The sequence below is a fragment of the Rhinatrema bivittatum genome, chromosome 16 (genome assembly GCF_901001135.1).
Source record: "Rhinatrema bivittatum chromosome 16, aRhiBiv1.1, whole genome shotgun sequence".
NCBI classification, from domain to species: domain Eukaryota; kingdom Metazoa; phylum Chordata; class Amphibia; order Gymnophiona; family Rhinatrematidae; genus Rhinatrema; species Rhinatrema bivittatum.
This window is the reverse complement of record NC_042630.1, coordinates 21,070,962-21,096,196: the sequence shown is the minus strand read 5'-3', so window position 1 is coordinate 21,096,196 and position 25,235 is coordinate 21,070,962. Positions and strand designations below refer to the sequence as shown.

General features: G+C 43.1%; 1 protein-coding gene across 6 annotated transcripts in view; it reads right to left on the bottom strand.

The window, feature by feature from the left end:
- Window positions 1-25,235, bottom strand: part of GIGYF1 (GRB10 interacting GYF protein 1) — a 459,255-nt gene that overhangs the window by 323,110 nt on the left and 110,910 nt on the right. For all 6 annotated transcript variants that reach the window (XM_029581610.1, XM_029581609.1, XM_029581612.1 and 3 more), the window contains 3 exons: window positions 16,361-16,456; window positions 3,371-3,482; window positions 2,433-2,541 (listed from right to left, as the gene is read on the bottom strand). In XM_029581610.1, the coding sequence (XP_029437470.1) occupies window positions 2,433-2,541; window positions 3,371-3,482; window positions 16,361-16,456 (317 nt within the window). The remainder of the gene's footprint in view (window positions 1-2,432; window positions 2,542-3,370; window positions 3,483-16,360; window positions 16,457-25,235) is intronic.

Below are 25,235 nucleotides of genomic sequence, written 5' to 3'. Positions count from 1 at the left end.
TTTTCTTGTTGTGGTCTGGTCACAGACATCATGGCTATTGGCGAGGGACATCGTTTTTCCCCCACACAGGCAGCTCTTAAATCCATTCACCATTATAGACATTTTTTGAAGGAAAAAAGTTTTAAAGAAAAATAGAGGAGAGACTAAGAACAAGCCCGTGCTTTAGCACAGTCAAAAAAAAAAAAAGGCTGAGGAGGCTTATGAGACAATGTCTGCAGGTACTCCCACACATTCTCAGTAGAGCTGAAAGCTCTACAGCTTGGAGAGATGTCCATTCGGTGCCACTGGATCATCCACATGTAATAGTTAATTAAACCTGTTTATTGATGGAAAATCACGGTAGACACAATATTGCCAGAGCCTTATCCATTCCACAGAGGTAACTAGAGCACTCAGGAAATCATTGGACTGGTGGCTTATTAGGGACAAACTAAGGTAGGCCATTTGGGCAATTAGTGTAGCTGGGTTTAAAAAAGGTTTGGATAAGTTCTTGGAGAAGTCTATTAACTGCTATTAATCAAGTTGACTTAAGGAATGGCTTCTGCTATTACTGGCATCAGCAGCATGGGGTCTTCTTAGTGTTTGGGTACTTGCCAGGTTCTTGTTGCATGGTTTGGCCTCTGTTGGAAACAGGATGCTGGGCTTGATGGACCCTTGGTCTGTTAAGTCTCTCAGACTGGAAAGCCCATACTTAAGAGGCCAAACTCAGCAAAAATTTATGTTAGCTAAATGCCATAAAGCTGACTCTCACTGTGTTCCAGCACATCCTGTCCAGCAAAGTAGTACTTATTCAGACAATCAAGTTGCAATGTAAACAAGCAGAAGGTGGGGGGGGGGAGGGGCGGCTCCCAGGCTGATACTCCCCACTTTTTGATCATCTGAATATGAAACTGAGCAATAGATCATGCCACATACATCCTAGGCTCGAAGAATGTTTTGGCAAAAAAGGCTCAGCCAGATTTTAGATCCATCCACAGGATTGGTCTCTACAGCCAGAGCCATATCCTGACGATGTGAAACCCCCCAAGAACATACTTGTTCACATGTCAAAAAAGGGATGCTGCATAGTGCAGAACACCTTCTCCATATACTGGGGGCAAGGCCTGCTATATACATACCCACCAATCCTGCTCATAGCAAAAAGCTGAAAAGCATGATCCTCATTATAGCCCCTTCATGCACAGGCAGATCTGGCTCCCGCTCTTCCAACTGCCAGTAGAAAGACTGATTCGGCTCAGACCATCAACGAATTTAGTCTTTCAACATGAAGGAATGCTTCTTCTTTCAAATATATCAGCACTGACACTGACAGCCTGGATATCGAGTGTGTCAATCTTATTTGGCTGCTGGGCCCTACAATGCCTCCAATGCAGACGGGCCAAACTTGCTTTCTCAAAGAGATTTTCCATCATCTCCAAGCAGTAATGATGTCTTTCAGGAGGAAGGGGGGGGGGGGGGGGGGAAGAAGAGGGAAAGTCTTCCTGCACGTGGAAGATTCCAAGACATTATGGTCATCCCCCAAGCAAAGCACACATCTATTATGAAGGTCTGTGACAGATAAAATATATCCACACCGAACGCATTTGCTGAAGCCACTGTCCTTTTTTCTTTTTTGGGACATTGATTTTTCATCCAATCAGGAAAAATCAAAAGACTTGATTTTAAGAAAACTTTCACCAATGGTGTCTGATACACCAATACCAATGCACTTGGCAGCCACCGAAAAAATGAGAATGACTGAAAAGCCTACCTAGTGAACCTATGAATAAGAGAGAAAGTGAAATGAAAGGCCCTGCAAGAAAAACATGCCAAATTTCTCCAATTTCTTTTCAAAGATGAGAAACGTGACCAGTTAGCTCCACAGAAAAACATGAACTGAAGGGGGCCATACCCAATGCCCATGAGCAGGACCGCATGCATGTGCTCAGAAGAGGATGCCAAAAGTTTCTAGATATTTTCAAGTAAATTTTACTGGTCGAGCTCCATCACACCAACACTCACCTGTGAGAATTTAATATTCTGCTTGTCCTTAAAGAAACTAAACTCTCTGACCCTAAAAGTCAGAGGCATTTCACACTCATTTTGAACATTCTGGAGATCTGTGCCCTCCTGTACCACTCACCTGGCTCTAACTGGTGTCTGGAGGAGTTGCCTACCTGACAGAATTAGGTCAGGCTCTCAAACACGCCCTGTGTTGCCAGATTCTTATGGCCTGTTTTGGCCACTGCTGGAGACAGGATGCTGGGCTTGATGGACCCTTGGTCTGACCCAGTATGACATGTTCTTTTGGATTGCAGGGTATGAGGAACATTAACTATATGAGCCTCAGAGTACCATGGATGGAAGAAATACTTCCACATGTATCCCTTCCACTTCATGGTGAAATATACTGTATTCAACAAGAGAATCAAAAGAATTTGACAGATCCTAACCTGTCATCCCAGCTTTGACTCCGATGAATCTCACGGCTGCCCCGGCCGAATGCCCCTTCTCCATCCTCAATACTTCTTTGGTAAAATCCGCTCTCTCCACGTCCCCGGCCTATGGAAACACACATCCAAGATCCCCCTCTGTTAATGTATTTCCCATAAAGATGTCGCAACAAGGTTTCGGACATTTCCATAAAAAGCAACAAAGCTTGCCTTTGAATAAAGCTGACAGCAGGCATTTGTTTATAACAAATGATTTAAGATGGCTGATTTTAGAGTCTGAACCAGAGAACTTTAAGACTTAACCAGTAAAACTGCAGTTACAATATGACATATTTCAGTTCTATATACACTCTCCTATCTTCTTCCCAGAAGTACTTAAGCCGGTTAAAGGTACAGTAAAATACTGACTTCCTACTCCCCAACCCTTCCCCAATGAGTAAGGTCCACATTGGAACCATATTTTAGAGAGACTGGGACCAGAATTTAATTGCGACAACTCTGAATAGAAGCAGCACAAAGAGCCACTTTCTTTTGAAATTCCCTTGTAGATGTTTTGTTATTTTTCAAGGTAAGAAATTTATATTTTCTGACCCTCTACATCTTGAGACTTTTTTGTTAGATAAAATGACTCTAAATGAGAGTCCATCTATCGCTGCTCAAATTTAGGACTTATAAATATTTTTCTCCTCTTTATGATTATTTTTTTGTTGTATTTACTTCTCTATCCCCAGTATTATTGAGAGCTTGTACACAGTAATTGTATTAGTTTTATTGCCTTTAAGTGTAATCTGCAATATAAGTTTTTCTTTATTTTTCTTTATGTATGTTTTTGAAAAGCTTAATAAAGAAAAAATTATAAAAGAAAGGAAGCTGTTCTTCCCACAGCAAATACTCTTTCCCTTTTTCTCACATATGAGAATACAAAAACAGCAGCTTACCTCTACCTCGGGTGCTGCCTCTCCCTCGTGCCACTCCTCCAGGGGGTGGCCCCCCACTCTTTCCCATCAGCCTTAGAACTGCAACACTGTTCACAGACATTGAAAAGTTCCTCTACAAAATCAAGGATCAAAAGATTAGAGAGAGCAAATCGATACAACCCAAGCCCCTACACATTAAAAAAACAAACCCACACAAAATGCTTAAAATAATACATCCCCTCCCGTACAGTTAAACAAGAGGCTGGATCATTAGCTGCTCTCCAAGCAGATAAATGAGGCAATTATCTTTGGAATATACACCAATTGCTGAAAATGTATATTAGGGCTTCTAAGCTTGTTTAAAAGTAGACTAGATTTATTTATTTGTGTTTTTTCTATACCGACATTCGCGATAGGTGTCACATCATGCCGGTTTACAATTAACAAAGGGGTGTCAAAAGAAGTTACAATAAAAAACATTAAAGGTGTTGAACTAAAAACGTTGCAGTTACAATAAAACAGGGAAATACACAACTGGGAGCAGAAAAGGCGATAGGAAGTTTAACAGAACGAACAAAATTTCTAAAAAATTTTTGGTATTTGCTAAGTTAGGAGTTTTGCAGTGTTATTGTTAACCGTGTTAAGGTAAAGTGTGAGTCTGTTAATGGTGAGTTAAGGCTCTATTAATGGTTAGTTAAGGTTCAGTTGGGGTCTGGAAAGGCTTTCTTAAATAACCAAGTTTTGAGTCTTTTTCTGAATGTTGGAAGGCAGGGTTCCTGTCGTAGATCCGGTGGAATGGAGTTCCAAAGAGGTGGTCCTGCTGTGGAGAAAGCCCTGTCTCTGAAGGTTATATGATGAGGTGTTTTAGAGTGTGGTAGATCCATTATAACTCGTTTAGTTTATAATGATAGAGTAAATTTGACTACAAAAACAATTATTAGAGCTTTTAGAGAATTTTATCAGAATTTATACAGTGCTGGTGATATTAATATTAATTCTCAAAAATTATTTTTTGATAAATTATCTTTACCTAAATTAACAGAGAAACAAAAAGAATTTTTGGATTTACCAATAACAGAAATGGAGATTAGGAGAGTAATAACACAGTTAAAAACAGGTAAAGTTGCAGGACCAGATGGATTTGGACCTGAATTTTATAAAATATTGTGTGATTCTATACTTAGTCCATTGAAAAATATGTATCATTCCGTATTTAAAAGAGGATATTTTGAAGGAGGACATAATTTGGCTACAGTTGTTGTCCTTCTAAAACCAGATAAAGACAGTGATTTACCTGAATCATATCGTCCTATTTCACTTTTAAATCAAGACATAAAGATTTTAACATCAATATTGGCGAATAGAGTAAATGAAATTATTTCATCATTAATACACCATGATCAGACAGGGTTTATTAAAGGGAGAAAATCGTCATCAAATTTAATTAAATCCTTGTTAGCTTTATTTATGAATAAAAAATCTGTTCAAAAAAGTATGTTATTAAGTCTTGATGCTGAAAAAGCATTTGACAGGGTAGAATGGAAATATTTGTTTTGGATTTTGAAGGAATATAATTTTGGAATACATTTTCTTGATTGGATTAAATTATTATATTTTCGACCAAAATCACAAATTTTAATTAATGGTTTTTTATCTGAAAAATTTGAATTGAATAGAGGAACACGACAAGGATGCCCTTTATCACCATTATTATTTATATTGTCACTAGAGCCATTAGCTATTAGATTACGTCAATTGGAAATGTTTAAAGGTATAAATATAGGAAATAAAACTTTAAAGTTGAGCATGTTTGCAGATGATATGCTACTTTTTATAGGAAATCCAGAATATAGTATATCTTTAATTATAAAAGAAATATCTTTGCTTGGATCATTTTCAGGATTTAAAATTAATTACAAAAAATCTCAAGCCTTTCCTATAAACCCTTTATTGAAAGATAATTGGAATACAGTATTCCCATTTACATGGGCAAATGAAACATTAAAGTATTTGGGGATTCATTTAACATATTCTTATAAAAAATTATATAATTTAAATTTAGTTATGGTAATGGATAAAATAGAAAAATTATTAATTAAATGGAGAAATCTTCCTTTATCACTAATGGGTCGATGTGCATTAGTTAAAATGATAATATTACCAAAATTATTGTATATCATACAAATGTTACCCATATGGATAAAACAAACAGATATTTTAAGATTGCAATCAATAATTAATACATTTATTTGGAATGGTAAAAGAGCAAGATTAAATTATAATATTTTAATATTTGAGAAAGAAAAAGGTGGTTTGAATATTCCTGACTGGCGTATTTATAATGTTTCTTCACTTCTGAGATATATTCAAGAATGGATTTCATTAGGAGATCAATGGGATCCTGAAAGTTTTTTGAATATTAGTTTTTATCCATATAATCCAATAAATTATTTTCATATGCCTATAAGATTTACTAATAAAATTAAAACAAAGGCTTTTTGGCATATAGCTTTTAGAAAAGCTTGGTGGTGGTGGAGAAAATTTTATAAGAAGGATCCTTGTGTTTTCTCCATTTTTGATGTTTTTAAATAATCCAGAATTACCAGAAAATAAAAATGTATTAATCGAGATTGGAAAAATAGAGGATTATATTGTATAGGACAATTTTTTAATATCACCAAAAAAGTTTTATTTTCTTTTCAAGAAATTTAAAATAATTGGTCTACACCAAAAAAACATTTCTTTGCATATTTGTATATAAAATACTATTGTTTGAGTAAAGGTAGAACTAATGTTGAAAAATTAATATTTTCTATAGATGAAGAAATATTTTTTGATATTATACCAAAATTTAATAAAATTTCAAAATGGGTTATTACTTTAAAACAAGTTTTAAAATTATCTCATTTAAATAAATTAGCAAATTTATGGGGAAGGGATTTAGGAATGTTATTAACTGAAAATGAAATTATTATAGCATTTTCTTTAATTTATAAGTATTTAATGACAGCTAATTTAAGAGAAATTCAATTTAAAATTATACATAGAAGTTATATTTCTAGAACAGGTTATTATATGAGATTGTGGAATAATAATTTATGCTTAAAATGTAAAATACAAAATGGTACTTTTTGTCATATGTTTACAGAATGTCATAAATTAAAAATATATTGGAGTAAAATACAATGTTTTCTAGAAAAAATGTTAAATACCAATATTGAATGGTCAGGTAAATTATTGTATTTACACTTATGTGAAGACATGAATACGATGTCCAATGGAGAAAAATTTTTTTTATGTTTATCACTTTTATTGGCTAAAAAAAATATATTAATGTCTTGGAAAGAAGAAGAAGTACCACTATATGAAACATGGATAAAATTATTACACCATACTGCATTATATGAAATTCAAAGAAGAAAAGATATTCAAAATCCTCATCAAAAAATAAAACAAAGAAAATATTTCCAATTATGGAAAAATGTTTTGTTATATATTACTTAAATATATTTAAAAGAGAAAGTTTTTTATAATTAGAAAAATATATTGATGTTATTTATTTAGAACCAATTCTTTATTATAAATATAAGGAAAAGTATTTAGGGAAAGTATTTGGGAGGACTTAGTAATAAAAGGGGGGGAATAGTTGGGTTTGGGAAAGAATTACAAATTATATTTTAATTGTAAAATTTTTAAAGAAAATTGAATTGATATTGTTATTGTCTAATTGAATTGTTATTTAATTTGTATATTATGAAATTTTCAATAAAAATATTAATTAAAAAAAAAAAAGTGGTACTCATTTAACCTGCTCTATGCAAACGATTTAACTATGTGCCATAGGTTATGCTTCTGCTCTCTCTCCACTAATTTGCAAGTAAGGAACCTCTATGCTCTTTCCATATTTTCTCAAAGTTCCTTACTATTTCAGCCTTCACCACCCTCTGCAAAAGGGCATTCCATGCATCCACCAATATTACTATAAAAAAAATGTTATAACATTTTTCCCCCAAGTCTATCCACTTGGAGCCTCACATTATGACCACTTGTGTTTTATTAATATTTCAAGTACTTATTTATTTATTTATTTATTTAACTTCTTTTACTATACCGACACTCAAGACCAGGTCTTATCGTACCGGTTTACATTAGAACAAGGGGAAAAATCAATTAACGTATAAGTGGAAAAGAGAAGTTACATTAAAACAGGGAGAGTAAAAACATGGATGTCGGAAGATAGGACAGAATTAAGTAATTGAACAATAAGTTAACAAAATTACAAACTATAAATTAACATAAAACATACTTCAATGTTATCTGATACTTCAATGTTATCTGATACTTCAATGTTATCTGATTATTATCAGGTGTCCTGCCAGCACAAGGCTTTTTCTCCTGACTCCTTCCTATCTGATTCTCCTTAGTCATCCCTCTACCATTTATTAGATGTATAGCTCATTTTATGCCGCTAACCTTTAAAAAGGAGACAGAGAAGCTTTTATACAAGAACAAGGGGAAAGCAGACAATTGCTCAGCAGTGCATGGTTCGGAGAAGTATGTTCAAAGGATACAAATGAAATAGAAGAATTGGGTATCCCAGAGAAGCAATCGTAGTCCGTGTGCCTATAAGTAAAGAATCACTTGAGCTAAAAGATTCCAAATGATCCCTGACAACAGAAAAGCAGGTTGTTAATACAAACACAAAACACACTTTGAAATGTTTGTATGCCAATGCCAGAAGTCTAAGAAAATGGGAGTTAGTGTATAGCAGTGAATAATGAGATAGATATAATTGGCATCTCAGAGACGGGGTGGAAGGAGGAAAGTCATTGGGACAATGCTATAACAGTGTACAAATTATACCGCAATGATAGGGAGGATCAACTTGGTGTGAAGGGGCGGGGGGGGGGGGTGTGCTTTATTTCCAGGATGGCAAGAGTCCAACAGGATAAAGATCCTGCAAGAAACTAAATACACAGAATCTGTATGGGTAGAAATCCCATAAATGTTGGGGAAGAGTATAGCGATAGGAGTATTCTACTGTTCATCTGGCCAAAACAATAAGACAGACAAAACAATAGAAATCAGGGAAGCTAACCAATTTTGCAGTGCAGTAATAAATAGGAGATTTCAATTACCTCAATATTGGTAAATATAACATCAAGACATGCTGGAGAAATAAAGTTCCTGGATGAAATAAATGACCCCTTCCATGGTTCACAAACAGATGAGAGAGGGAGCTATTTTAGATCTAATTCTTAATGGAACACAGGATTTGGTGAGAGCTAAATGTGGTGGGGCCACTTGGTAACAGTGATAACATGATCAAATGTGAATTCATGACTGGAAGGGGGACAATAAGTACATCTACAGCTCTAGCACTAGACTTTCAAAGGGAAAAATTTGATAAAATGAGGAAAATTGAAAAAAACTGAAAGGTGCAGCTACAAAGGTAAAGAGGATACAACACGGGTGGACATTGTTTTAAAATATCTTAGATGTACAGTCCAGTTGTACTCCATGCATTAAGAAATTCGGAAATAAGGCCAAACAATTGCCAGCATGGTTAAAAAGTGAGATGAAAAAGGCTATTTTAGCCAAAAGAAGTTCCTTCAAAAACTAGAAGGATCCACCTGAAGAAAATAGAAAGCAGCATACACATTTACAAATTAGATGTAAAACATGGATTTTAAACAGGCTGTAAAACAGATGTAAAATAGGCCATAATCACAGACTTACTATACGACATTAAACCAACCTTTTTGGCAATCACAGAATCGTGATTAAACAAAATCGGACACAGTCCTAAAAAACCAAATAGCACACAAAAACTATGATGTCTTCTCAATTCCTAGAACAAACAGAAGAGGGGGTGGTTTATTATTAATTATCGAAAAAAAATTTAAATGCAAACTACTATCCATCACACCTCCAACAAACCATGAAATCGCCATTTCTGAAACTAACAACCTACAAATCTGCCTAATATACTGCCCACCCAGCTTACTAGAATTAAACCTATCCCCACTAATTGAATTTTTCTCAACTCACCTAAATACAACGAAACCCGCCATCGTACTCGGTGATTTCAACCTCCACATGGATGTAAAGCCCTTATCCAATACCTGACAAACTCTTTTAGATATAATGACTGCACTTGGATTTAAACTAATAACAGATAAACCCACACACAGAGCCAGACACTCACTAGACCTGACATTTATAGACATTTATAAACAGCTTCCTTGAAAACACAAACACTAGCTACACATAGATTCCTTGGTCAAACCATTTCCTTATTCAATTCTCCATTTATACATTCAAAACCAACTGAAATACCAAAAACGGAACCCATTGAAATCATATACCGTCCCCCATATGAAACAGAAACACTGAAAAACAAAGTACAAGAAGAATACATTTGATTACCCCGATTGCACTACCACAACAGAATGGATTAACATGACCAATCGAATAGCAGACAACATAAACCCCCAAAAAAACATATGCACAAAAGAATCAAAACAAAAAAAATCCTGGTACAATGAACACATAAAAGAAACCAAACAAATGCTTAGAAAAAAAGAAAAGGAATGGAAACGCTATAAGTCAACTGAACAACTGACTCAATACCGAAACAGCTAGCCTACTACAAAAAAATAATTCTTGAAGCCAAAAAAATTACTTTAGTACCAAGATTGAAATATTCATGAATAATCATAGAACCCTTTTCAAAATAGCCAATAACCTCACCAAAGACACAACTAACTCCCCTGATAATTTACCAGAGAATAGATGCAATGAAATGGCACAATTTTTCAGTGATAAAATTGAGAACCTAAGAACCAAAATACCAAAGATACCCAAACAAGAGATTAAAATGTGTACAAGAAATGCCACACAATGGTCCAAGTTCACTGATATATCAAGCCTTGAAGTAGAAAACATGCTTAAACAGCTAAATCCAGCCCCACATAATATAGATGCATTACCCATTTTAGAACTCAAAAAGTTTCCTGAAGTTACTGCCACAGCCCTAGCAAAAATTATAAACCTTTCCCTTGAAGAAGGGTATATGCCAGATATATTGAAAGGAGCAATAATTAAGCCAGTCTCAAACCTCCCATTAATTGCAAAATTAATTGAGAAAACAGTTCAAAAACAACTATCAGAGCATTTAGAAAATAACATCCTGTACCCATCACAACACGGATTTCGAAAACATTACAGCACGGAAACACTATTGCTCGCACTAACAGACAATATACTAAAAGGATTCGACAGTGGAAGACATTACATTCTCGTACTACTTGATTTATCATCAGCATTTGACACAGTGAATAGCGAAATACTAATCAAAAGGCTAGAGGACTACACAACAAAAGGACTACACAACAAAAGGACTACACAACAAAACAATCAAATGGTTTAAATCATTTCTTAATAACAGAGTGTTCCAAGTACAAATCAATAATACCTTGTCCAAAAAAATGACACTAAAAACAGGAGTACCTCAAGGATCATCACTATCAGCAACACTCTTTAATATTTATCTGTTACCACTATGCCTTCTCCTCGCAGGGCTAGGAATCATACACTACGTCTACGCTGATGACATTCAATTAATCCTACCAATTGAAGACACCATTGAAAAAACACGAAGCTTAGCCAATATGTATCTCGAAATAATCAAACAGCTTTTAAATCAAATGGAATTGGTAATTAATATTGAGAAAACCGAATTCCTACACTTAGAAAGAACATAAACATAATTCAAACTCCAATAATACTCAAAAGCAATCAAAAAAATTGATTTAGCAGAGAAGGTACGCAACCTCGGCGTTGTAATAGACACAGAGCTAAGCCTCAAACAGCACATATCTTTAAAAGTTAAAGAAGGGTATGCCAAACTAATGGTGCTAAGGAAACTCAAACCACTACTAACATTACCAAACTTTCGCACAGTGCTCCAAGCACTAATATTTGCGAGCACTGATTATTGCAATGCATTACTGCTAGGCTTACCGCACACATCAATAAGGCCAATGAAATTACTACAAAACTCTGCGGCGAGAATTCTCACAGGCAAAAGAAAACGAGATCACATCAAAGATACACTAGCAGTCCTACACTGGCTACCTATCGAACAAAGAGTCCAATTCAAAGCACTTTGCACAATACACAAACTGATCCATGACGAAAAAGCAGATTGGCTGAACACTGCACTGCGAGTACATGTTCCACATAGAAATTTAAGATCAACAAATAAAGCCCTCTTAACCATCCCATCAGTAAAAACAGCAAGACTAACATAGGTGAGGGAGCGTGCACTATCACTGGTGGGTCCCACCCTATGGAACACCATGCCCCTAGAACTAAGACTACAGAAAGATTTCAAAATGTTCAAAACAAACCTCAAAACATGGCTTTTCAAACAGGCTTTTTACAAAGAGAACCTTGAAAACAGATAAGGAAGAGCCAGCATAAAGCACCTAACACAATCTCCAGGTACCAACCTGGAAATTATCTTTATCTCACTGTTAAGTATAAATAACATTAAAACCTAGGTACCCACCCTCGAGACAGGTACAAATAGACATCTTACGTCAGAAATCAAATAGTTTCTAATGATTCAATTGTTACCGAATAGTTTTTTCTTACTATTTTTTTTCTTCTATTTGTGCCCTATTGTAAACCGTTATGATGGTAAATAACAATGACGGTATAGAAAAACTTTTAAATAAATAAATATAAGTCAGTCGTCCAGGTATGGAAAGATACGCATGCCTCTCTTTCTGAGATGTGCCGCCGCCGCCACCACCACCACCACCATACATTTGGTGAAAAACCTTGGGGCTGCTGAGAGGCCGAAAGGAAGAGCTTTATACTGATATTTTTGTTCGTACTGGAAGCATAGGTATCTCCAGGAGGATGGATAGATAGCAATGTGTGTGTATGCATCCAGTCGTTCCGTTGAAGAAGAGGCAGGATTGATTTGAGGGATACCATCTTGAACTTTTCTTTGCTGAGACATTTGTTGAGCTCGCGAAGATCTAAGATTCTTTGAAATGAGGAAATATGGAGAGTAAAACCCTTTGATGTGGGTTGTTTGCGAGATATGACGGATCGCGCCCTGTTGTTTGAGGGAGACTATCTCTTTCTCTAGTTGTGGATGAAACATTTTGTTTGTCTCTTCCGGTGGATGAGGTAGTACCGGGGGGGGGGGGGGGGGGTGTTTAAGAATTGTAATTTATAACTCTTTTTGACAATATCTAGGACCCAGAGATCTGATGTTATCTCTGTCCATGCCTGGAAATGCGTTGTAATTCTTCCTGGGGGGGTGTGATGTGGAGGTGGTGGCAGAAAACTTAAAAAGATTGTGAAGTTTTTGCTGTTGTCGCAGGTTGTTGAGATTGTGTACGTTGAGTTCTTGGCTTCCCTCTTCTGTTCAACTGCTGTTGCTGTTGAGGACACAGATAGGGTTGATACGTAGTGGTCCTGTATGGTTGATAAGATGCATATGGTCAGCGTGGGTATTGAAGCAGACGTGAGGGACCAAAAGTGCGTCGAGAGGCTGAATACTGAGACGGAGCCGTAAGAGATTGCACAGCAACTGGTTGATCTTTTAATTTAGTTACTGTCTCTTGAAATTGGTCTCCGAAAAGGTTGTCGTTCATGCAGGAAAGATTAGCTAGTTTATCATGAAGGTCTTCCCGTATAGCGCTGGCTCTAAGCTATGCGTCTTGCTGCGAGCGCCGTAGCGGAGGCCCTTGATGTAGTCTCGAATCCTTCGTAAATGGATTGAAGCAAATGCCTGGTACACTCTTCCATGTCTTGAAGGGGACGTGGTACAGAGTCTGCTGCGGACACCAGCATGCCTTTGGTTGCTTGGATACACTCATAAAGGTACTGCACCATATAGAATTGGTGGTGCTGTAATTTACTAGTGAGCATAGCATTCTGATATATCTTCTTTGCGAAGTCATCCAAGCATTTATTATCGTGACCAGGTGGAGTAGATGCATGTAATTTCGATTTCTTATCCCGCTGCATCGCTGACTCTACCATGATAGATGTGTAAAATAAGATGTTTTCTGCATCCGTTTACCAATAAGATGTTTTCTGAGTCCGTTTATCAATAAGAGGTTTCGTTGTTTCTCTGTGTCTGTGGGAAACGTGACGCCGTTTACGTTTATAATCTGGTTCTGATGATTCCGATGGACTTTGCGGATTCGCCAGATTGCTTTGTGTCGTGGTAGATATGGTGTGCGTTGCATGTTTCCTCTTGTGCGTCGAGTGTATTGGCTCCTGCCTCGCAGGAGTGGAATGAAGCTTCCCTTCTGCGGCCACTGATAGTAACTGCGATGTCGACGGGACACCATGCATAGACTTCGACTCTTTATGCGTCAGTAGCGACGCTCCATGAGTTGGCTTCGAGGCGGTATGTTGCGTTGATCTGTGCTTCAGAGTCGAGGACCCTGGCTTCGACGCTGAGTGCGTCCGCACTTCTTGTGCCAACGCTCCCGACGCTGCTTCGGTCATTTTTGACGACAGTGGTCACGGCGTCGAAATGGGAGTTAACTTGTTTCCCCTGTGCGCCGAAGGGGTTGGAGAAACATCTCTGCCCCTTGTTGAGGTTTTCGAGTGGATTCTTTCCCTTTTCCGGTGGATCCTACCTTTTCTCCAGGCCTGGAGTGTTATTGTTTGTAAGGTTTGGGTGGACCCTTGGACACTGTGGCAGCTGACCACGCCCACAGAGGGGGAGTCCCGTGAGGACCACAGGTCAGGCTCAGCTTTGGGACACACAACAGAGTTATATCTATTATTAGACAGAGTTGAGATGCCACCAGAGGTGGCAGTAGTGAGTAGAGATGAAGCCCGGCTGGGCTTAGGGTTCCTCAGGATACTGGAACAGTGATTCCCTCTATGGCTGTGCTGTAGTGGAGAAAACTGAGATAGTGAGTACAGTGGAGCATACACAGAGTTCAGGTATAGAGCCTCATTGGTAAAGTTACTCACACAACGGTTTCTCCTGGAAGGTGACACAGAAGCTGGAATAGAGGCAGGCCCTCGAGGAGCGAGTACCTGGTTCCAGGGAACAGCTCTGAGGAAATAAAGTTGGTAACTCACAGATGATGTAGGCAGCGGTTTCTTCCAAGCAGAAGTGATAAGTTCAGGCAACAAGTCAGGGAACATGGGCCCTCGAGGAGCGAGTACCGGTTCCTGATAGCGACCCGAAAGAAATGAGAGGACCCCGAGGAGTGGGTACCCCGTTAGGATAAGTCCAAATGTTGGAGAGGTAGAGTAGCTAGGTACGGAGAGCGAATCTCATCCGCAAGGAAATCCCTTGCTAACTCTATTAGCTAGCAAAAATTGTAGGCTTTTGTATCCGGGATGCGTGACGCCATCACAGGGGGACGCCCCTGAGGTTCACAGCAAAAAGAGAAGCAGGGCCGTGCGGCGTGCGCACCCTATGGTGCCTGGACAACATGGCGGGTGCAGCGCCCAAGCCGGACCGGGGACGCCGGAGAGGACGGCAGGCATACGCCACGGCAGCCAGACGTCCATCAACCGCAGGAGGAGCCACAAAAAAGGTAAGGTGGGCGGAGTGGAGACATCGGGCAGCGACAGTCGTAACATGGAGCCTGTAGGTTCCACCGAAGCCGCTCTTGTTGTAGATGGGGCCTCTCTCTTCGCCGGTCCCAGCAAGGAATGAGTGTCAGAAGGGGGGGGGGGCATAAGATCCCTCTCTCCCCGATCTTAACTGCTGGGTCTTCTGGGCCCGTTGTCACTGGGCCCTCGACGACATCTTTCCACAGTGTTGGCAGTTGCTCTGGATGTGATCGGGACCTAAAAACCTGTAGCATAAATCATGTCCATCTGTTATGGACATGATTTTGCCATATACACAGGGTTTGAAACCTGGCTGCCTGCTCTGTTTTTAGACATCTTCTTTGAAAAAGAAAAATCTTCTGAGATCAGAAGCTCGCGTGCGATCCCACGTGCGGAAAAAACAGACTAAGGAGAATCTGTTACATTCCTGTGCAGGAACACGCGCGCAGCCGCAGAGGGAGAAAGCTCTGACCTCTGCTTGGGGAAGCTCCGCCTCCCAGGGACCTGAAGACAGCTCCCATAACAGCATGGCTAATTCAGCCCTGCTATCGACGGGAAACAAGGGAAATACCATGAAATACTTCCCTGCATCTGGTGAAGGCGGCTGTGCACTGGAGGCGAGAGAGACCCAAAGGGGATGAGGGAATAGGAACCACCAGCTATCACCCTCCCTGAATATAAGGGCCGAGCTAGCATAGGGATCACCCTCCCCCCCCCCGCCCTGCTCTACCCAAGGGATTGCCCTTCAAAGGAACCTAACACATCGTGGAGTCAAAATATCCTTCATATTTCTTTTCTATTTTTTTTTTTAAACTCCAGACTGCAGGTTTGCACCTTTATCATCTGCTGGAGAGATATACAGAGGGACTGCAGGTGGCACTTGATTATGTAGCAGTGCCTCAAATTTTCTTCTCTGCCTCCATTTGCTGGTAGGGATGCATAAACCCACTTGTCTGGACTGAGGTATGAACAGGAATGTGAATTAATTTACTTTTTCAGATAATACAAGGACTAGTGGCCACTTTATGAAGTTAGCAAGTAGCACAATTAAAACAAATCTGAGAAAATTCTCTCACTCCAAACTCTTCATGATGCGGATACTTTTACGAGCACAGAGCCATTTTCAGCAGACAAATTTACCTAGTAAACTACTTATTTATAAAAATTTCTATGCCATATTATCCAAATATTCTAAGTGGCACTCAAAAACTTATAGATAACCCAGGTAAAACTGTTTGAAAATCATCCTGTGTCACTGCAAAAGCTATGACAGCTATTTTGAGAGCTATCAGCAACTGATTCAAAGAGTAGGAGCCTGAGCCAGAGGTAGAAGCAAACACAATCCATCTTCTAAATACAAGCAACCAGTGCTGCATTGCTTCTGCCCCCCTCATTTACCTGCTCTTCTTCAGTTAAAGGGACCAGTGCTAGCGGCTGAAGTGGCTCATCCTGAAGAATTACAGCAAACTCCTTATCCTGCATCTCCTCTGGGACCTATAGAGAAAGGAAAAGAAAGCAGTTCTCCAGGAGAGCATAAGAAGACTTCTACACCAAAACTAGTCACTCCCTTCAGAGGAAAGGCACTTGTGCAGTTCTTTGAGCTGAACTAGGCAGAGTTGAGAGACTTTACTTTACCTAGAGGGGGCATAGCTCAGAGCTTCTGACTTGTTCACGTATGAGCTTTTTATGCTACAAAAACTCAAAAATGCAAATGCATGTTGATGGCCCTATTAGTTAATTCCTGCGCGATACAGAAAGTAAAATGTGCAGCCAAGCCGCACATTTTACTTTCAGAAATTAACGCCTGCCCAAAGGCTGGTGTTAATTTCTGCCGGCGCCAGGGAAGTGCACAGAAAAGCAGTAAAAACTGCTTTTCTGTGCACCCTCTGACTTAATATCATGGCGATATTAAGTCGGAGGTCTCAAAAGTAAAAAAAAAAAAAAATTAATTTAATTAAAAATTGGCCTGCGGGTTGGAAGACGGATGCTCAATTATGCCGGCGTCCGTTTTCCGAACCCGTGGTTGTCAGCGGGTTTGAGAACAAACGCCGGCAAAATTGAGCGTCGACTGTCAAACCCGCTGACAGCCGCCGCTCCTCCTGTCAAAAAGGAGGCGCTAGGGACGCGCTAGTGTCCCTAGCGCCTCCTTTTACCGCGGGCCCTAATTTGCATAGGCCACCCTCCTGAATCGCGCACCCAGGAGAAAGGCCTGTGCAGGCGCTCGCCAGCTCTCCTGCGCGTTTTTCTGAATCGGCCTGTCTGCTAGGCCATGGGCAGAGCTTCTCAGCTCAGGTCCTGGTGGCCACCAAAAGAGGAGTTGCTTACCTGTAACAGGTGTTCTCCAATTGGATGGAGCCTGGCACGGAACTTTGATCTCAAAGAATCTAGAACTTTCAAACATGCCCTACTGAGCATCTGCAGCTGTAGTCATCACTGCCCCCTAGGCAGAGTCCCTCAGACCATGACATAGCTAATAAATGGAGAAACCAACTCCCAGGAGAGGCAAGTGGGTTTTATGAGGACTAATATTCTGTTGTTCTCGGAGAACACCTGTTACAATTAAGCAACTCTGCTTTCTCGAAGGAAAAGCAGGATGGTAGTCCTCACACACGGGTGAATCCCAAGCTATATGCTTCTCGAGCAGGACAAGTAGGAAACCGCACCATACCGAAAGCAGCACCTCTGTCCCTTTTGCCTGTGAGGCTGCCAACCCACAAAGAGGTCTAGGCGGGAAGAGTTGGGTTTTACAAAGAAAAAGCCATAGAAAAGACCGAACACAAAACCCTGATGTGTAGCATAGGCGCGATGTGAGTGCCAGCAAGAAACTTACTGAGTATCACGGAAAACATTACAAGCAGGTTTCAGATCAGTAAACCCTGACGTCAGTAGGTCTAGAACCTCCTGGATACAGGAAAAAGTCTAGAGATGTAAACAAGAGAAGGACTCTTGAATGAAGACTGCACAGTTTCTTTCAGTTCAGTTCTCTGTAAACCGGTATATGATGTATTCTTTATAGGAACATCGGTATATAAAAATTATAAATAAATAAATAGTGTGAAGACAACGAAAAACCAACAGGGGCCTGAATTCCCAATAAGAAACTGCGGTCCACTGATATCTGAAGGACAGAATGTCTCTGCAGAAATGGGCCCATGTTTGGCTAATAGGCAAAATGGGCAGAAAACCCAAGCAACGCTTGGGAGAATAATCAGTAACAAAATGGCAGGGTCCGTGACAGACCCTTCATGCCTAAGCAGCAGACACAACTGACCAGCAGGATAGCATCAAGAGTTTCAGGGGATGAAAGGAAATCCCTAGCCCAAACCCCCAAGCAAGAAGATACATTAGACCTGGAAGCTCACTCACATTGCACCCCTTCAGGGGCAGGGCTATCCATCCTATCTACAGGATAGTTCAGGTGAGCAGAAAGACCCTTTGGGCAACCTAGTGAAGTGAGAAAAGCTACGGGCAGTATTGGCCAGAACTTGGCAAAAATATAGGGGAAAAGTGGTGCAGGTATACAGTAAGATATACTACAAATGCCTTAGTTTTTCCTCTGCTCCCCCGACATTCCAACTGGAAGTCAAAAGGAACAAAGAACACAAGGAGGCAGGCTGATGGACTCCTGGGGTAAGCACAAGTCGCTAGGCTGTGTAACTCAACCCCAATTGAATAGCTCATTGCCGATTGCAGTAAGAAAATTAGGTCTTACCTCCGTTAATTTTTGTTCCTGTAGTACCAAGGATCAGTCCAGACTCCTGGGTTATGCCTCCGCACCAGCAGGTGGAAACAGAGCAAAACTTGGCAAGCTCCACTATATATACCAGGGTGCCGCCCACAGCCTGTCAGTATTACTCAAGTGTCAAAGCAGTGAATATTCCCCATATAACTAAACTACTGTATATGCACGAAGATCAACTGGGGAACCCTCGGGTCACTTCCCCCATGAAGAACCAGACCCGGAAAAAAATTGAATTGACAAAGACTTGCAACAGCAAAAACCTTTCATCCAACACAGGGGACTCTCCAAACCTACTGTAATAAACACGGGCGGGACTCTGGACTGATCCTTGGTACTACAGGAACGAAAATTAATGAAGGTAAGACCTAATTTTCTTTTCCCTGTACGTACCGGATCAGTCCAGACTCCTGGGATGTACCAGAGCTCTCTACCTAGGGTGGGAGACGGAGAGGCCCGCTCGCAAGACACCTGCTCCAAAATTCCCCACTCCGGAATCCTGCACGTCTAATCAATGACGACGTGCGAACGTGTGCAGCAACTTCCAAGTCGCTGCCCGGCAGATCTCAGATGGTGAAATCTGTTGACGCTCCGCCGACGCCGCCTGAGCCCGAGTAGAGTGTGCTTTTAGCCCCAAAGGCAGAGAACGACCTGCCAGAAGGTAAGCAGAAGCAATTGTCTCCTTCACCCATCGCGATATGGACGTCTTTGACGCCATATTACCCTTCTTGGGACCATTCCAAAGGACGAAAAGATGATCCGACACCCTGAAGGCATTTGTAACCTCAAGGTAATGCAAGAGGACCCTGCGCACGTCCAACTTCTTCAGCTCCTGGGAGGACGTATCCGAGGGATAGAGATGGGGAAAAGCCGGGAGATCTACCAACTGATTCAAATGAAACGCCGAAACCACCTTGGGAAGGAAGGACGGAACGGTCCGGAGTGAGATTCCAGACTCAGAAATCCGTAGGAAGGGTTCCCTGCACGAGAGGGCCTGCAGTTCCGAAACCCGCCTGGCAGAGGTGATCGCTACCAGGAAAACCGCTTTCATCGTGAGGTCCTTCAAAGCGGCCCTCTTCAATGGTTCAAAGGGGGGCTTACACAGGGCCCTGAGAACCAAATTTAAGTTCCAAGAAGGACAAGGAGACACGATTGGAGAACGCAGACGTGTGACTCCCTTTAGGAAACGAATCAAATCAGGATGAGAAGCTAACGCCCGACCTTCCACGGCACCTCAAAGAAAACCCAGGGCTGCAACCTTGACACGCAACGAGCTACAGGACAGCCCCTTTGCCAGACCATCCTGCAGGAAAGACAAGATATCAGGAATGGTAGCCCGGGTAGGACGGAGCGACCTAGCCACACACCAGGATTCGAAAACCTTCCAGACTTGCATATAGGACAGAGACGTCAATACTTTGCGGGACCGCAGGAGGGTGGCCACCACCGCGTCCGAGTAGCCTTTCCCTTTCAGCCGGCGCCTTTCAAAAGCCATGCCGTTAGACAAAAGCGATCCGCCTGATCGAAACAGACGGGACCCTGATGTAGAAGATTTGGCAACGGCGGGAGCCGGAGCGGCGCTTCCAAGGACAGGTTGACTAGGTCGGCAAACCATGGTCTTCGTGGCCACTCCAGGGCCACCAGAACCACTTCCGTGGGATGATTCTCTATGTGACGTAGAACGCTTCCTATGAGGGGCCACGGAGGGAAGACGTAAAGGAGGATTGACGTTGGCCAGGGAAGCGCTAGGGCGTCCACCCCTTCCGCCCCTGGTTCTCTGCAGCGGGCGAAGAAGCGCAGCGCCTTGGCATTCTGAAAAGTCGCCATCAGATCCATGGCCGGTCTCCCCCATCTGGCGCAGATGAGCTGAAATGCGATGTCCGCCAGTTCCCACTCGCCCGGGTCGAGTTGGCGACGGCTCAGAAAATCTGCCTGAATGTTGTCTACCCCTGCGATGTGGGACGCGACAATGTGAAGAAGGTGCCTCTCTGCCCACTGGATTAGTAGGCGAGCTTCTAAGGCCACTGGGCAGCTCCGGGTTCCCCCCTGCCAATTAATATAGGCCACCGTGGTCGCATTGTCCAACAAAATTCTGACCGACTTCCCGGAGACCAGGGGAAGAAACGCCCGTAATGCCAGACGCACCGCCCTGGTCTCCAGGCGATTGATCGACCAGCGCGACTCCAGTCATGGACCAACGTCCCTGCACCGAGTGCCGCAAACAGACCGCTCCCCAACCGGAGAGACTCGCGTCTGTAGTGACCACTGTCCATTCTGGGGCCACAAGGGAGACCCCTTGAAGAAGCTTGTCCTTCCATAGCCACCACTGCAGGCTAGAGCGCGCTACCCCTGACAGGGGTAACAGCAGTTGGAACTGTTCGGAGATTGGGCTCCAGCGGGAGAGTAACGCCGACTGCAAGGGACGCATGTGCGCAAAAGCCCAATGAACCAATTCCAACGTCGAGGCCATGGAGCCAATCAATTGTAAGTAGTCCCAGGCCGTCGGCGTCCGCATCTGTAGAAGAGCCGTGACCTGACCTTGTAGCTTGTAGCAGCGGTCCAGGGAGAGGAAAACCCTGCCCTGGCATGTGTCGAATAACGCTCCCAAAAATTCCAGAGATTGTGAGGTTGGAGATGACTCTTGGCCGTGTTGACCACCCAGCCGAGGGAGTATAGAAGGTGTAGGACTCGTTGGACTGCGGCCCGACAGAGCTTCTCTGACTTGGCACGAATCAACCAATCGTCCAGGTATGGGTGGACGAAGAGGCCCTCCCGAAGGAGGTGGGCCGCTACCACCACCAGAATCTTGGTGAAAGTCCTGGGGGCCATTGCGAGGCCGAAAGGCAATGCTTGGAACTGATAGTGCTTCCCCAGCACGCAGAAACGAAGATATTCCTGATGTTCCTTCCTGATCCCGATGTGCAGGTATGCCTCTGTGAGGTCCAGGGACGCCAGGAACTCCCCCGGACGGACGCGATCACGGATCTGAGGGTCTCCATGTGAAACCGCGGGTTCCAGAGACATCGATTGACCTCCTTGAGATCGAGAATAGGACGGGAAGAGCCTTCTTTCTTTGGCACGACGAAATATATGGAGTAGTGTCCTCTTCATTGCTCCGAGACTGGGACTGGAACGATAGCCCCAAACTCTTCCAACCGGAGCAAGCCCCCAACTCTTCCAACCGGAGCAACGTCTGAAGGACCGCTTGTCTCTTGTCCGGGTGACCGCAAGGGGAGGGAAAAAATCTTGGTCGGGGAAGGCAAGCAAACTCTAAAGCGTAGCTGTGTTTTATCTTGGAAAGGACCCACTGGTCTGTTGTGATTGTGGTCCAAGCCTCGTAAAATAGGGACAGCCTGCCCCCTACCTTTGGAACCGAGGGATGGACCGGCCGGACATCATTAGGCCGACTTGCCGCTCGGCGCGGAAGAGGAGGAGGCAGGTCTGCCAAAGCGTCTCCCACAAAAGGACTGGGGCTGCTACCTACCCGCCGCCAGAACAAAAGGAGGGAGAAGCCGAAGAACCAGAACGAGAGGGCCGGGGTTTCCGGCTGCTCCGATATCGGGAGCGAGAGAGTAGGCTCCCTTGGAGCGTGCCCTGTCCTCCGGCAGACGGTACCCCCGCTTCTCGCCCAATAGCTGAATCATGTCGTCCAGTTCCTTACCAAACAACAGTCTGCCCTTGAAGGGGAGAGAGCCCAGATGGGACTTGGAAGCTCCGTCCGCTGCCCAGTTTCTCAACCACAAGAGACGTCTGGCTGAGACAGCAGACACCATAGACCGAGCCGAGGTTCTGAGGAGATTATGCAGGGCGTCAGCACTATAAGCCACTACCGCCTCAAGCCGCCCGGCCTGTCTGGCTTCTTCCTCAGAGAGGCCCTCATTGGCCAGGAGCTGTTGAACCCAGCGGAGTCCGGCCCTCAAAGCGAAGTTACTGCAGATTGCTGCTCGGGCCCCCAGTGACGAGACCTCAAATATCTTCTTCAACTCGATCTCCAACTTCCAATCCTGAAGATCCTTCAGCGCCGTGGTACCCGCGACTAGAATGGTCGTCTGCTTAGTCACCGCCGAGACCGATGCGTCCACCTTCGGCACCCTCAGCACCTCCAAAGCTTCTTCCAGTAAGGGATATAGTTTATCCATGGCCTTCGTGACCTTCAAACCCAGATCCGGGGTATCCCACTCTCTATAGAGCAGATCAATGGAGGAGACATGAAACGGGAAGGTAGTTGGAGGGCCACTCAGACCCAACAAGACTGGATCCAGAGCCACCCCGAGACTCCTCCGGGGGATCCAGTATCCCAATTCCCCCAAAATGGCGGGAATGAGGGGGGCAAACTCGTCCCGGCGGAAGAGGTGAATCACCCTCAGGTCATCGCCCTCCAAAGTCTGCCCCTGCCGCGCCTTCCCCTGCGCGGGCGTACCATCACCTTCTGCCCCCCTCGGGGGCGGGGACTCCTGATCCTCCAGGTCCTCTGAAGTATCCGACGTGTCTATGTCATCCCTGGGTGGGACGGCCCGCAGTGGTCGTTTAGCTTTAAGAGGGCCCGGGATGTCCTCCGTCTGTGGGCATACCATGGGTGCCGCTGAGATAGAGCCCTCAGCCTGCTTGGAACAGCTGAAGCTGGGAGTGAATTCCACAGGAAAGAAATCCAGAAACACTCCACTAAAAGACAGGAACCATGGTGCCACATGTACAAACCCCTGTTAAACAGGAATTCTTCACCGGCCTGGAAACCCAAAAGGTACCAGGGCAGAGCAAGGTGATCTCGGAACAGACTGCCCCAAACCTGGCTTAGGTATTAATACCTTAGACATGATAGCATATACTTCCCCCAAGGAGGCACCCGGTCCACTAAATGAAAATTGTTGCATGAACAGGGTTATTTCTAAAATGGGGAAGTATAGCTTGCAAGCCACTGCATCCAAACAGCAGCACCTCTGTCGGGTCCCTCATCCCCCAACTCCCTCAGCCATGGATATGGTGATAGAATGCAAGGCAGACTTGCCAATTAGATGGATTAGAACCCTACTCACTGATGTAGTGTCCTGTAGGCAAGAATGACTGGCAATAGTGGTCCTTATCAAAAAAACACCCATTGAGCTCAGCAGGTTATCAAAGATGCCTCCTGGAAGGGAGAAACCCCTAATCTTCACTGGGGAGCTACTCTGGAAATGCTCCCTTGCAAAATAGACATGTTGTGCCTTAGGACAACCTAAGGAGAGTGCTACCGCTCAACCAGCTCTTGCATCCTATGAGGAACAGAGAGCGACTGCCAGTCAGAAGCCATGACACCTTCTCCAGGAAACAGAGAACAAGGGACACCCATTGCTGGGTTGGACAATGGGCGTCCAGAAGGGAATCCATAAAAGTTGCCCTAGAACACAGTTGAATCCCTCCTTCCTGAAGGGACAGGAAAGCAATGGGAATCGGGGCATCACAATCCCAAAAAACCTGTCAACTCTCCAGTTGAGAGTTGAGACACAATCACTGATCGCTGAGATTCAGAAGCGACCAATCTGCCACCAGCAACCACCCTCGGATGGGGAAAGCTACCATGATAATCAATAAAGGGGCTTCAGCAAAAACAGTCAGATGACCGCTGCCATCCCCTGACCCTGGCCTACAGGGAGAAGCACCAATTCAAAGAATCGAGGCTCTGGTTCAGCAATAAACTTGACAGGGACGGTGCTCCAGGGGCTTCCCCTCAAAGGGGATTTTTGTCACGGAAGGAGTCGAAAGGAAAATTGGTTCTTACCTGCTAATTTTCATTCCTGTAATACCACAGATCAGTCCAGACAAGTGGGTTTTGCATCACAAGCAGATGGGGGCAGAGAACAAAAACTTTGAGGCACTGCTGCATATCTGAGAGTATCACCTGAAGTCCCTCAGTATTGACATGTACCCAAGCCAGATATTATCCCTTCAAAACCCCCAACCAGGGCGAACAGGTAACCCTGGGTGGGAGCCCCCTGAATTGGAGCCACTCATATTTCTAGAGACTAAAAACAGCCTGATAATCAAAGAACTTAACTTATTTACACTGAAAAAGATCTATTTGAAAAAATGGTTCCCCAAGCAACAGGAAATTCAGTCTTTCTGCATCGACGGGTCTCTGGACTGATCTGTGGTATTATAGGAACGAAAATTAGCAGGTAAGAACCAATTTTCCTTTCCTGTTCAAACCAGATCAGTCCAGACAAGTGAGATGTAACCAAGCACCCCTAAACTGGACAGGAACCCGAAAGACCGGCACGGAGAATACTCACCAAAAGACGCGGTAGCTCCTGGTGAAAGAACGTAAGAAATCGCCACACTGGGTTAGACCAAGAGTCCATCAAGCCCAGCATCCTGTTTCCAACAGTGGCCAATCCAGGCTACAAGTACCTGGCAAATATGCAGTGAGGACCACACCGCAGCCCTACATATCTCCTGAGGAGACAACACTTGACACTCTGCCCAGGAAGCCGCCTGTGCTCTTGTAGAATGCATCTTTTAGACCCCTTGGAACTTCTCGACCCTATCAAATATAGGGAG